Source organism: Petromyzon marinus, chromosome 16 (genome assembly GCF_048934315.1).
Source record: "Petromyzon marinus isolate PM22_M1 ecotype Great Lakes invasive population chromosome 16, UKy_Petmar_22M1.pri1.0, whole genome shotgun sequence".
Taxonomy (NCBI): domain Eukaryota; kingdom Metazoa; phylum Chordata; class Hyperoartia; order Petromyzontiformes; family Petromyzontidae; genus Petromyzon; species Petromyzon marinus.
Genome location: NC_133682.1, coordinates 15,080,607 through 15,093,588, shown reverse-complemented (window position 1 = coordinate 15,093,588; position 12,982 = coordinate 15,080,607). Strand labels below are relative to the sequence as shown.

Here is a 12,982-nt window from a genome sequence, read left to right as displayed (position 1 = left end):
CCAGTGCTGTCCGGAGCGCTCTTTCGGGAATTATTTAGGCACGCCATATCTACCTCGTCACCGTGGGGGTCACTGTGGGGGTCACCGTGGGGGTCACCGTGGGGGTCACCGTGGGGGTCACAGTGGGGGTCACTGTGGTGGTCACCGTGGGGGTCACAGTGGGGGATCACAGTGGGGGATCACCATGGGGATCACTGTGGGGGTCACCGTGGGGGTCACCGTGGGGGTCACTGTAGGGGTCACTATGGATGGGTGTATCTTGCATTCTAACCGTCGTGCCAAAGGCCAATAATTATCCCTACTCCAACGGCCGTGTTCCAGGTAATAGCGAGTGAGAACAAAGCCTTAAATGTAACCCTCGTGACCAGAGATGGAGCACGCGCTGCCGCACTCGGTCACAACCAGAGATGATGCCTAGAAACTGAGGGCTGTGTTTAACTTCCCAGCCGCCCCCATTCGTAGCGTCCAGCCCTGGACGCACGACGCCACGAATTCTCACCGACGAAGCGGCCACAAAACCTTTCACGCTGGCAATTCGCCCCATTGTTGGCGATGAAGCCATCGGCACGTGTTCACCAACAATCAAGCGGGATGTAAACAAATTAATGGGCGATGAAGCACAGGTCAGGACACACTGGGGATTGAGTAACCGGGGGCCGAGTTAGACGCACGCACGCACGCTCCCGTCGCCAGAGCGGCACTGCGGTACCGTTGTGTGGCGTGGGCACGCAGGCTCCGCCGTTGAGGCAGGGGATGGCCGCGCAGGCGTTCTCCGGCGACACGAGGCAGCCGCGGCTCACGGCGCGCACCTCCTCGACGCGCGCCTGCGACCCCTCGCCTTCCGGGGGCAGCCGCTGCCCGTTTAAGACCACGGCGTCCAGGCAGCCGTGGAAGCCGGCCTCCGCCGCCGCCGGAACGGAGCCGCTCACGCCCACTTTCGACATCGGCGCTCGGACCTAACGCGGGGTCACGGGGTTCAAGTCTAACTTTAGTTTGTGTAACAAGGTTAGAAAAAAATGGACACAAGGATTTACTCGTCTGTAAGTGGCCTGGGGGTATTACCATGCCAGTAGGGGGCGGTGATTACCGGCACACAATCGCCTACATTTGTGAATGACATCACGGAGTCTTTAAAGTTCACTGTGAAGCAGATGTTGCATAGTATTATTATGGTTATGTGTGGTAACCATGCTGTGTGTGTGTGCGGTCGGCATGCTGTGTGTCTCCCTTGCTTGTGTGTATGTGATTGATACCCATGCTGTGTGTGTATCCTGTACTCTGTGTGGTACCCAAACCGTGCGTGTCCCGTGCTGTGTGTGTGGCACCCATGCCGTGTGAGTCCCGTGCTGTGTGTGGCACCCCATGCCGTGCGTGTCCCGTGCTGTGTGTGTGGCACCCATGCCGTGTGAGTCCCGTGCTGTGTGTGTGGCACCCATGCCGTGTGTGTGTGTGTGTCCCCGTGCTGTGTGTGTGGCACCCATGCCGTGTGTGTCCCGTGCTGTGCGTGTGGCACCCACGCCGTGCGTGTCCCGTGCTGTGTGTGTGGCACCCACACCGTGTGTGTGTGTGTGTCCCCGTGCTGTGTGTGTGGCACCCACACCGTGTGTGTGTGTGTGTCCCGTGCTGTGTGTGTGGCACCCACGCCGTGCGTGTCCCCGTGCTGTGTGTGTGGCACCCACGCCGTGCTGTGTGTGTGTCCCCGTGCTGTGTGTGTGGCACCCACACCGTGTGTGTGTGTGTCCCCGTGCTGTGTGTGTGGCACCCACGCCGTGTGTGTCCCGTGCTGTGTGTGTGGCACCCACGCCGTGTGTGTGTGTGTGTCCGTGCAGCGGTGGTTACCCGCGCTCCCAGGTAGAGCGAGGCGTCGAGGTTGAGAGAGCGCAGCGTCCCAGCGGCCGTGCCACGCGCCTCATGCTTCGCGTCGACGACGAGCCGCGCCTGGTTCCCCGTCACCTCCAGCGACACCGAGTGCCAGTGGCCATCGCTCACCGGCACGCGCACCGACACCACGCCGGGACCGCTCCCGCAGTCAAACTGGAACTGCAGCATGCGGTCCACAAGCTGCATACACAAAGAAAAAGATCCCCCCCCCCCCCCGTACGGCCTTGAACAGACTGTTGGGGCGAGCACCGTCACAGCGAGCAGCATCTGGGCAGGCTGCCACGGCACGCGAGGGTGCAGGTCGCCAACACCGCGTTCGGCCTCATCCGTCTCCCCCAGTGCTGGTGTTTACGACACACCGTACAAGATACTCAGTTAAATCTGAATCTACCGAGGGGAGGCCCAAGACCCGGTATGTCACCGATGTGGGTCGTCAGCGGGAATCGAACTCGGGTCGCCGGGTTCAGAGTTCAGCACAGCGATAACGGCTAAACTACCGCTCATATTCACACACAAGGAAGCAGACACACACGAACACAAACGCAAATCCACATACACGCTTGTAAATCCACGTATACGCAAATACACGGAACGGTGTTTGGAAACTTTAAGGCTTAAATGTAAATCTACTCTCAAATGTTTACCCCGAATCATCTCAATCCGCGTTCGAGACTGGTCAGGTCGCCCGGGTAGGGGGGTGAGGTAAAGAATCTTGGCAGTAAAAATACATTTTTTTACGCCGAAATGTTTTTATTATTACCAGGTAAGGCCCACTGACCTATTCTCTCTTTTTCAGAATCGCCCTGACCACAAATGATAGCGTAACAAAGTGGCTTATCGCATGGAATTTTCTAACAGCCAAATACTCTCAACGCATGTTTCTAAACAGGAGGACATGGAGAAAAAAATCCACATCACCACGGGGAGAACACTGCAAGCTCCACATAAGCAGGCGTCAGGGTCGGGATTGAACTCACGACCTCTTGCATACCCGGCAAGGTAGTGAACATCTCTCGCCACTGCTGCGCCCAAATAATTTTACTATAACTTTCAAATTATAGTGATGCTTGTACCAGGGAAGGCCTCACCGAGGCTCACAACTCGTTTGCCAGAGAAACCCTGTGCCACGTTTTCACAGTCGGGGGACGATGTTTTCTGTGTGCATTCCCAACCGAGTAATTTGTCGGTATTTTTTGCAATGCGATGTTTTGCCAATTGGGAGAATTGAGGAGGATATCAAGGGATTAGCGGTGGTGTGAAAGCACAACAAATAAGAAAACAACTAGAGAAATTTTCGCCTGCGAAGGGTTTGTGTTCATCATTATGCACACGGGACGACTTTGAGCACCCAGACAGACCCCGGTTCTTCATCACTGCCGATGAAGCTCAGAGCGCTTGGAGGGAAACGTCGCCGCGTGTCGATGATTAATTCAGCATCCCAAGCAACCAGTGAGGAGCAGCTTTGTCGGTCAGAATGCGATCGACACATTGGCAACGTGCGGACAATATGTGTGTGTGTCAACGCGACAATCTCGCTGGGTGGCGGAGGGGTTGATGCCAAAAATGCTGGCATCAAACTACCACGACGTGGCCGAACCCAAACGCAAACACGGATCATTGCGTTCACTACAGATACAACATTTGAAATGTTTAAATATTACGTAACCGAGTGGACTGTGCGGTGACGGCCGGGACTGACCTCGAGGACGGCGTAGTCGGTGCCGCGCGCGTACAAAATCACGCCGTGGTGGTGGTGCGTGCGCAGCCGCAGCGACAGCTGCAGCGCGTCGGCGCTGGCGTCGCGCAGCGCGTAGCGCACGTACGAGCTGCCCCTGAACGTCAACGCCGACTCGTCTGTCCGCGCACACACATGGCGGGACACACAGAAGCGCGCCAGACGTGAACATACACAGACACGCTCTTCGTCTCGGTTTCTACGTCCCTCCACTCTCACGATTCCCACCTCTCCCTTTCCCAGCTCAATCTCCCGTGCCTCTCCCGAATCCTCTCTGCCACCGCTCGTAACGTTCCCCGTCATGTTCCGTTTTGCCCTTCCGCTCCTCTCCGTTGGATGCCCTTTCATTCTCTCGCTGCCCTTCCCCCTCTCCATCTCTGGCTCCCACCGCTATCTCTCTCCCTCATCTCGCTCCCTGCCTCAACTTCCTCCTCAGTATGATAGTGAGAGTATGATCGTACGATAACACGAGAGGGTATCCCGTGCATTTGTGCGGGATAATCGCCCGAGGTGGAGGGTGGGTGGAAGCGGACTCAGCGCTGTGGGATGCACGTGACGAGAAGCGGAAGACGTCATCACACAGCTGTGCGCGGTGACGTCACCGCCGGGTACGCGCACTTGGGAGTGTGGCACCCAGCCAGACAGGAATCCAACCCAGGTCATCCAGCCAGAAAATTTGTATTTAAATACAGTATGATATGCGCACAGACCTATACACCCAGAGCTGATCTAGGGGAGGCCCAGGACCGGTTCAGATAATTGTCACTGGCGTTGTCCGTGAGTGGGAATCGACCTTGTGTCGCCATGCTCATACCGCAGTGCGTTAACACACGTGGACACACAAAAAGGCAAAGATCCCCCGTATAGCCTTTAACAAACTGTTGGGGTAAGTGCTGTTAGTGAGCACCTATGAAGGCCGAAACGGTTCGCGAGGGGGTGAGTGGCCAGCACCACGCCAGACCGCCTTTGTCTCCCTTGTGACAATATTTACACACCGCACCAGGTAGCCATTTGAGGCTGAGTCGACCTAAGGGATGCCCAGGACCGGTTCAAACTCGGGTCGTCAGGTTCGTAGCGCAATGCGCTAACCGCTACGATACCACTCCTCAAATAGACACACACACGTAGGCAAAGATCCCCCGTACAGCCTTAACAGACTGCAGGGGCAAGTGCTGCTACCGAGCACCTATGAAGGCCGGCGCGGCACACGAGGGGGTGGGTGGCCAACACCATGCCCCTTTGTCTCCTAAGCGGCGACAATGACACACACACACACACCGGGTACTCATTTGAGGCCGAGTCAACACGTAGACACACACACGCGGACGCACGCTCACCCTGGCAGGAGCGGCCGGGGAGGCAGGTGCAGCGGAAGCCGCCGGGCAGTGCCGCGTCCTCGCACCGCTCGCCCTCGCCGCAGGGCGCCGCGTCGCACGGCGCCGCGCCGCCGTCGCGGGTCTTGTGTGGGGGATTCTCGCACGCGGCTCCTGCACGGGGGGGGGGAGGAGGGGGCGGGGGTAGGGGGTAGAGGCGGGTCAGCAGCGGTCGCGTGCCCTGCCGACGAGGGGCGATGTGGAATCGCCGGCGTAAACGGCTCGGAGTCTAAGAGACGGAGAGAGCCCCTAAGCGCGCGGCAGCTCCGGCGATCGGCGTCGCCGGCAGGGCCAAAGCCCTCGGCACCGCCCCTCTCCCGGCCACCGCGGACAATTCGTGTCACGATTAAAAGTTGCGCAAGATTGAGCCGCAAGGTGGCGCGGTGGTAACACTCGTGCTGCGTGCGAAGAGGCCGGGTCCGATGCCAGACTCGGGCGCCCTTCTGTGTTCTGCCCCTGGTCAGCGATGGGGGTTCCTCCGAGTTCTTAGGTTTCCTGCCGTAACTAAAATAAAACACAATGTAACCGGTATTCCAATGCTGAAAATGTATTTGCAAATTACACAATTGAAATTACATAGCAGCACCATCGCCCCCCTATTGTGAAAACCTGGCAAGATCCTCCTGAAAAGGAGTCAGTGCCGTGGTGTAGTGGGGTATAGTGGTGCAGTGAACTAGTGCAGTGTCGTGGTGTAGTGGTGAAGTGTAGTGTAGTAGTGGTGCGGGTGTAGTGTAGTGTGATGTAGTGTAATGCAGTGGTGTTAGTGGAGCAGTGCAATCGTGTAGTGGAGTGTAGTTGTGCAGTGTAGTGGTTTAGTGCAGTGGCGGTGGAGTGTAGCGGTAGCGCAAGGCGTGGGATGGTAAGCGACGAAGCGGCAGTACCGGTGCAGGCGCAGTGTGCCGTGCGGTGGTGCCGCGGGGTGACCAGGCTGAGCCGCGCGGTGCTGTAGGTGTGCACGGCGCCGCCCGCGTCCAGCGCCACCGACTCGCGGCAGAGTGGCGCCGCGCAGCCGTCGCAGGCGAGCGCCGGCGGCGACGTGGCCCGCAGCCCCACGGCGTCGCCCAGCTCCTCCAGCGAGCCGTTGAGCTGCTGCAGCAGCTGGGCCTGTGGGAGGAGGCCCCCGCCGGCTGGTCGCTCCACCACGAACAGCACGTCCAGGTCGCCCTGCAAGGCCCAGGCCCCATCCCCGGCGTCAGAGAGCTCGGGTGACATAACGGTGACCACCGCAGGCTGCGTGTGGACTCAAGAGCAGCGATTAACTTTGCACATTCCTATGACGAGGACCAGTCACATTTTTTTATCGATTGTTGGTGTTAATTTCAAGTTAGTATTTATTTGCAAATTATTATTTGTAAATAAATATTGTACATTTATACGTACATGCCCCAGAAAAATTATATACTGACATAAATGAATACAGCTCAAAAAAACTAAAGACTGGCCTCTACCATAATATTAAATTTTTGCTGTTAGCTCAAGACTATGAATAAAGATGTTACCCAATGTTCATATTAGCAGGAAATTCATTTGTCAGCAGCAGTACCAGTCAAATGTTATTGTGAAGATGCGAGCCGAGTGAAAAAGAGCTCGTGCCATGTAAACAATCGTCTAGCGGCTCAAGCGATGTCATTACAGGCCCCCTTGGAGTGCTCCCCGATGGTGACTTCAACCCTTTATATCCCATTCACAAACACTCAAAGGCTCGCCACCGGTGTGCTGTGGCTTGCGTCTCCCCGTAGGGATCTGAGCGAGTGAGCGAGCACGCGCGTGCGTGCGTGGCGCCTACCTGCGGGTCGGGCTGAAGGCTCAGCAGGCGCACGTCGGCGTGCCGCGCGCCCAGCAGCGGCGGCAGGGCGCGCTGGAAGTTGTGCGCGTAGCCCGCGACGAACTCCTCCGGCGAGACGGCGCGGAAGCGGAGGAGGGCGGCGTGGCGCAGCGCCGCGTCCGACACGGCCTCCACGCGGATGCTCACCTCCGTGGGCACCGAGAAGCGCCCGTCGCTCACCGCCACGTGCAGGCGGTAGCGCCCGGGCGCGAGCGGCGCGCGCGCCACCAGCTTCCCGTCCAGCGGCCCGACGGCGAAGGGCGGCTGCTCCTCGGCCAGCGAATATCGCAGCGCGTCCCACACGTCCAGGTCGGTGGCGTGGATCTTGCCGAGGACGCCGCCGGCGAAGCCGCCCGCCTCCTCGGCCGCCACGATGAGCACCTCGAGCGGCACGACCGACGGCACGCTCACGCTCTCCGGGATCACGCGCACCTCCACGCCCGCCCGCGACGACAGCGCGGGGCGCCCGCTGTCCGCTGCCTGCAACGTCGTACAGGGTTAGAGGTCGGACTTACAGGGCAGGGTTAGCATGAGGGTGAGAGGGTCAGGATTAGCCTCAGGGTTACCACCATTGAGTCATCGTATAATGACAACACAGGCAAGCGGTGGTGCTGATTTCGACTGGGGTCTCCCGAGCCCAGGGGAAACATTCCATTCCGACACCACAGACGCGTCTGTGCATGTTGCACAATCACTAATGACTCCGCACGCTGTGACCCTAAAGTGCGATGGACTGAATCGACTCAAGACCGGGATTTGAACTTATGCCCTTCCAATTATAAAGCCAGCACCCTGCTATGTGCGAGATTATTTAGTAAAGAATTCCTCCATATGACATGAAATTATTTCTGCAATGTTCTTAACAGAAAATCTTCGGGGTAAATTCAACATTACTTTAACACCTGAAGAACTTTTCCATTACAATTTAATGTTCGTAAAACCCGACGGCCACAAGCCCCACGAGGGACCGGGGCACAGTCGCGACGCGACCTCTCCCGAGCGGAACCAGCGGCGGCACCCCCACCTGCACGAGCAGCGTGTAGTGGGCCTTCTCCTGGCGGCTCAGCGGCGCCGCTGTGCGCAGCGTCCCCTGGGCGTCCACATAGAAGACCCCGGCGTGGTCCCCGGGCAGCAGCGAGAAGGCGAAGGGCGGCCCGTTGTACGACGAGTCCAGGTCGGTCACCAGCAGCTGAAGCACGCTCGAGTCCGCCGGCCGATTCTCCTGCAACCCCGCAAACGTCCCTCCGGCGTTAGCGCCGGTAGCCGCCGCGCTTGGGGGTTGAATGTGGTGAAATGTTAACTCCCTCGCCTGGTGTACAGGAGGTCGTAGGTTCGATCCCAACCCTGACGCCTGCTGCTGTATATTTGGAGTTTGCGCGTCTCTCTCTCTCCCCGTGGTCGCGTGGATTTTTCTCCGGGTCCTCCGGTTTTTCCCTCCACGTTTAAAATCAACATCACGCATTTTTAATATTTGGCTGCTGTAAACTTCCACGCGACGATAAGCCACTTCGCTGAGCTATCATTTGTGGCCATGTCGCTTCAGAAAAAGATCTATATAGCTCAGTGGGCCTTAACTGGCACAACAAAAAATCTTGCTTTTTTTATGTCGCCGAAGCTCAGCTAACGGGACACGATCGGCCTCCTGAGTGCTGGATTCCGAATCCTCCCGCCACCACTGAGGGGATCGAAGTCCACCCCGGCGCGAGGCCCCGAGGCCCTCACCTGCACCACGATGCTGTAGTTGGACTGCGCGAAGACGGGCGCATTGTCGTTCACGTCCGAGACGTCCACGTTGACCGTCACCTCGGAAAACTTGGCAGGGGTGCCGCTGTCGGTGGCGCGCACCGTCAGGGCGAATCCGGACACCTGTGGCGAAGGGACGGTGCACAGAGCGTTACCGGTGACACTGGGCGGCACCGGACTCCGCGAGGCCATCATTCTAACAGCACCTGCTGACAATAACCCATTTGGCGATGATAAATCAAGAAGTGCACTGCTCCACAAGTCAACAGCAATGGGCCCACGGCCCTTTGCGAGGTTGTCAGGGCAGCTTTACGCGCTGCAATGGGAGTGTTGTGCACCACTCAAGGGGCGCCACCGCAGTCTCGAAATGTTGCGAAACGCCACGTTCGACAATCGAGCCATTTCTGAGTCCACTCTGCTCCACCATCGCACATCGTTAGCGAGCAACCCGGGCAACCGCAGCGATCGTTCGAAGCACCACCGCAAGCCTGGGACACCTCGCAGCGCCGAGCGCACCGCACGCCATCACCGCCAGCACCAACAGACCGTGCGTCTCCTACGAATCGTGCGTTTGGTCACGCGCTCGGACGTCACGCGCTCGAGCAAGTGCAGCGCGTGGGTGGCGCGACGAGGGCCGCCGAGCTGGCCGGGGGGCGGTCCCGCAGCGGGGCCTTACCGTCTCCCGGTCGAGCGGCTTGACGACGGAGAGCCGCCCCGAGGCGGGCTCCAGCGCGAAGTGTCCCCCCGGGTCCCCCCCCGACACCGAGTACACCACACGGTTGTTGGCGGGGCCGTCGCGGTCCTCGGCCATCACCTGGAGCCACACAGAGAGGCAACGTCGACGCTCTGCTCGGTGACGTCGCCTCGACGCCTGCGTCGGGCAAGGTGCGCTTGTGGGCCATGTGAATTGACAAAAGCTTGCCGGCAGGAGGGTCGAGGGACAGGCCCAGGTCAGCACGTGGGACACATGTACAAGTACACGCATGTACACAGACACAAATGTACATAATATAAACAAGGATTCATATACCACGCCCAACCGCCTTTATCACCAGGTACTCATTTGAGGCTAAGTCGACCAGTTCAAATAATCGTCACTGGTGTTGGCCGTCGCTAGGTTCGTAGCGCAGTGCGCTAACCGCTACACATGCATTTGCATAGACAAGCAGGAATCATAATAATTAAATGGCCAATTCCCATAGTAAATTCTGCATTCAATTGCATCATGGATTCTTCCATGGAAAATGCGTGCAATCGAATGAAATTTTGCTGCGATTTGAGATGAGCTGGGCTTTGGCGATGCTTAGCTTAGCTTGAAATTGCCAATTCCAGCCCGGGAGAATGTGGCCAATTTCAGGCATTCAGAACGGACAAGAAAATGCATTTCTGATGCCTTCAATGCGGAAATCAGCACAATTCACACATTAAATCAATCAACAAGTCTTTATTTTAAGTGCCAATGTCGCCCGTAATAAAGAAGTGCACAGTGCAGCAGAACGGGAATGGAGGAGGAATGAAGAAAGCCGTCACGACCTCAGCGGCTAACACTGACGGAGCAAAATAAAGTGCAATCGTGCACAAGTATTTGATCCTCTGCTGATTTTGTACGTTTGCCCACTGACATAGAAATGATCAGTCTATAATTTTAATGATAGGTTTATTTTAACAGTGAGAGACAGAATAACAACAACAAAATCCAGAAAAACGCATGTCAAAAATGTTATAAATTGATTTGCATTTTAATGAGGGAAATAAGTATTTGACCCCTCTGCAAAACATGACTTAGTACGTGGTGGCAAAACCCTTGTTGGCAATCACAGAGGTCAGATGTTTCTTGTAGTTGGCCACCAGGTTTGCACACATCTCAGGAGGGATTTTGTCCCACTCATCTTTGCAGATCTTCTCCAAGTCATTAAGGTTTCGAAGCTGACGTTTGGCAACTCGAACCTTCAGCTCCCTCCACAGATGTTCTATGGGATTAAGGTCTGTAGATTGGCTAGGCACTCCAGGACCTTAATGTGCTTCTTCTTGAGCCACTCCTTTGTTGCGTTGGCCGTGTGTTTTGGGTCATTTTCATGCTGGAATACCCATCCACGACCCGTTTTCAATGCCCTGACTGAGGGAAGCAGGTTCTCACCCAAGATTTGACGGTACATGGCCCCGTCCATCGTCCCTTTGATGCGGTGAAGTTGTCCTGTCCCCTTAGCAGAAAAACACCCCCAAAGCATAATGTTTCCACCTCCATGTTTGACGGTGGGGATGGTGTTCTTGGGGTCATAGGCAGCATTCCTCCTCCTCCAAACACGGCGAGTTGAGTTGATGCCAAAGAGCTCCATTTTGGTCTCATCTGACCACAACACTTTCACCCAGTTGTCCTCTGAATCATTCAGATGTTCATTGGCAAACTTCAGATGGGCATGTATATGTGCTTTCTTGAGCAGGGGGACCTTGCGAGCGCTGCAGGATTTCAGTCCTTCACGGCGTAGTGTGTTACCAATTGTTTTCTTGGTGACTATGGTCCCAGCTGCCTTGAGATCATTGACAAGATCCTCCCGTATAGTTCTGGGCTGATTCCTCACCGTTCTCATGATCATTGCAACTCCACGAGGTGAGATCTTGCATGGAGCCCCAGGCCGAGGGAGATTGACAGTTCTTTTGTGTTTCTTACATTTGCGAATAATCGCACCAACTGTTATCACCTTCTCACCAAGCTGCTTGGCAATGGTCGTGTAGCCCATTCCAGCCTTGTGTAGGTCTACAATCTTGTCTATGACATCCTTAAAGAGCTCTTTTGTCTTTGACATGGTGGGGAGTTTGGAATCTGATTGATTGATTGCTTCTGTGGACAGGTGTCTTTTATACAGGTAATAAGCTGAGAATAGGAGCACTCCCTTTAAGAGTGTGCTCCTAATCTCAGCTCGTTACCTGTATAAAAGACACCTGCGAGCCAGAAATCTTTCTAATTGAGAGGGGGTCAAATAATTATTTCCCTCATTAAAATGCATATCAATTGATAACATTTTTGACATGCGTTTTTCTGGATTTTTTGGTTATTCTTTCTCTCACTGTTCAAATAAACCTACCATTACAATTATAGACTGATCATTTCTTTGTCAGTGGGCAAACGTACAAAATCAGCAGGGGATCAAATATTTTTTTCCCTCACTGTAGCTTACGAAAAGTAAGTTGCAAATTAAACAGATAATAAGTAAACAAACTGTTTATTTTATTGTATGGGAAGGCAGGTCCAGATGTGTCTTGCACAGACCACGAAATATTCCCGTGGCTGGGCTGGCGTAACGGAGGCCGCACCCACGGAACCCTTCGAGAGTGAGTTAGGGCAAGCGATCGAGTGGGCGTGCGCGGTGGGGCGCGTTACCGTGAGCACGGCAGTCCCCGGCGGCATGTCCTCGCTCAGCACGGCGCTGTAGCCGCGGCGGCCGAACTGCGGCGCGTGGTCGTTCACGTCGGTGAGGTTAATGGAGACGGTGGTGACGGCGCTGAGCGAGGGCGTGCCGCCGTCGCTTGCCTGCACAGTAAGGAAGTGCTCCCTCTGCACCTCGTAATCCAGCTCCTCCGCCACCACCACGATGCCTGCAGACGGGGGGGGGGGGGGGGGGGTCCGGTTGGGGAGGGCGGAGCGGAGTCAGGGCGCGGTGGGGAACGCCGCTAGGACCAGGGTCTCGGCGCGACCACTCGCTCAAGCGTCACCGTGGAGAGGGTTCACTCGCAGTGAATGATCCGGGGCGGCTGCTCAACGCTGGCTGAACCAGAGGGCCTGTAAGAGGAGGCCGTGGGGGGGACAGGTGCCGACTGTGCAGCAGCGGCTGCTGGATGTAGCAAAATTCACTTGTTGACCATCGGCGTCACCGCCCACTGGGCGCCGTTGGTATTATACAACGGGCCGCTCACCGCTGTGGGGGTCGATGGAGAAGCGGCCGTGCTCGTTGCCGCCCACGATGGCGTAGGCGATGTCGGCGTTGGTGCCGGCGTCGCGGCTCACGGCGAGCACGGCCGCCACCTCGGTGCCCGCGGGAGCGTCCTCGGGGACGGTGCCCGAGTACTCGGAGAACTCGAAGGTGGGGGGGCTGTCGTTGACGTCGAGCACGGAGACGACGACCGCCGCGCTCGAGGAGAGCGCCCGCGGCGCGCCGCCGTCCCGCGCCACCACCGTAACGTGGTGCGACGGCCGCAGCTCGCGGTCCAGCGGGCGCGCCAGGCTCAGCATGCCCGTGTCGGCGTCCATCTTAAAGTAGGGGTCTCCGGGCTCCTCCAGCGAGTACTGTACCTTCCGGTTGAGGCCTACGCACGGGAGGGGGGGGGAGACCGACGGCAGAGGCAGCGAGGATTCACGGGGTGCCGCACCCGGTCCTGGCTTCCCCACTTCAACTCGAAAGGCCCGCTAAGCTATGTAGCTCTTTTTCA

At 56.9% G+C, this 12,982-nt stretch overlaps 1 protein-coding gene across 4 annotated transcripts in view; it reads right to left on the bottom strand.

Annotated features, from left to right (window-relative positions):
* Positions 1–12,982, bottom strand: part of LOC116942803 (protocadherin Fat 1-like) — a 115,246-nt gene that overhangs the window by 14,999 nt on the left and 87,265 nt on the right. For all 4 annotated transcript variants that reach the window (XR_012941834.1, XM_076067542.1, XM_076067543.1 and 1 more), the window contains exons 16-26: positions 12,470–12,859; positions 11,937–12,151; positions 9,234–9,371; positions 8,537–8,680; positions 7,839–8,036; positions 6,776–7,294; positions 5,871–6,153; positions 4,954–5,103; positions 3,581–3,735; positions 1,840–2,061; positions 710–956 (exon numbers count right to left, since the gene is read on the bottom strand). Coding sequence is in view for 3 of the 4 variants with exons in the window: in XM_076067542.1 (XP_075923657.1) it covers positions 710–956; positions 1,840–2,061; positions 3,581–3,735; positions 4,954–5,103; positions 5,871–6,153; positions 6,776–7,294; positions 7,839–8,036; positions 8,537–8,680; positions 9,234–9,371; positions 11,937–12,151; positions 12,470–12,859 (2,661 nt within the window). In the remaining variant the exon portion in view is untranslated. The remainder of the gene's footprint in view (positions 1–709; positions 957–1,839; positions 2,062–3,580; positions 3,736–4,953; positions 5,104–5,870; positions 6,154–6,775; positions 7,295–7,838; positions 8,037–8,536; positions 8,681–9,233; positions 9,372–11,936; positions 12,152–12,469; positions 12,860–12,982) is intronic.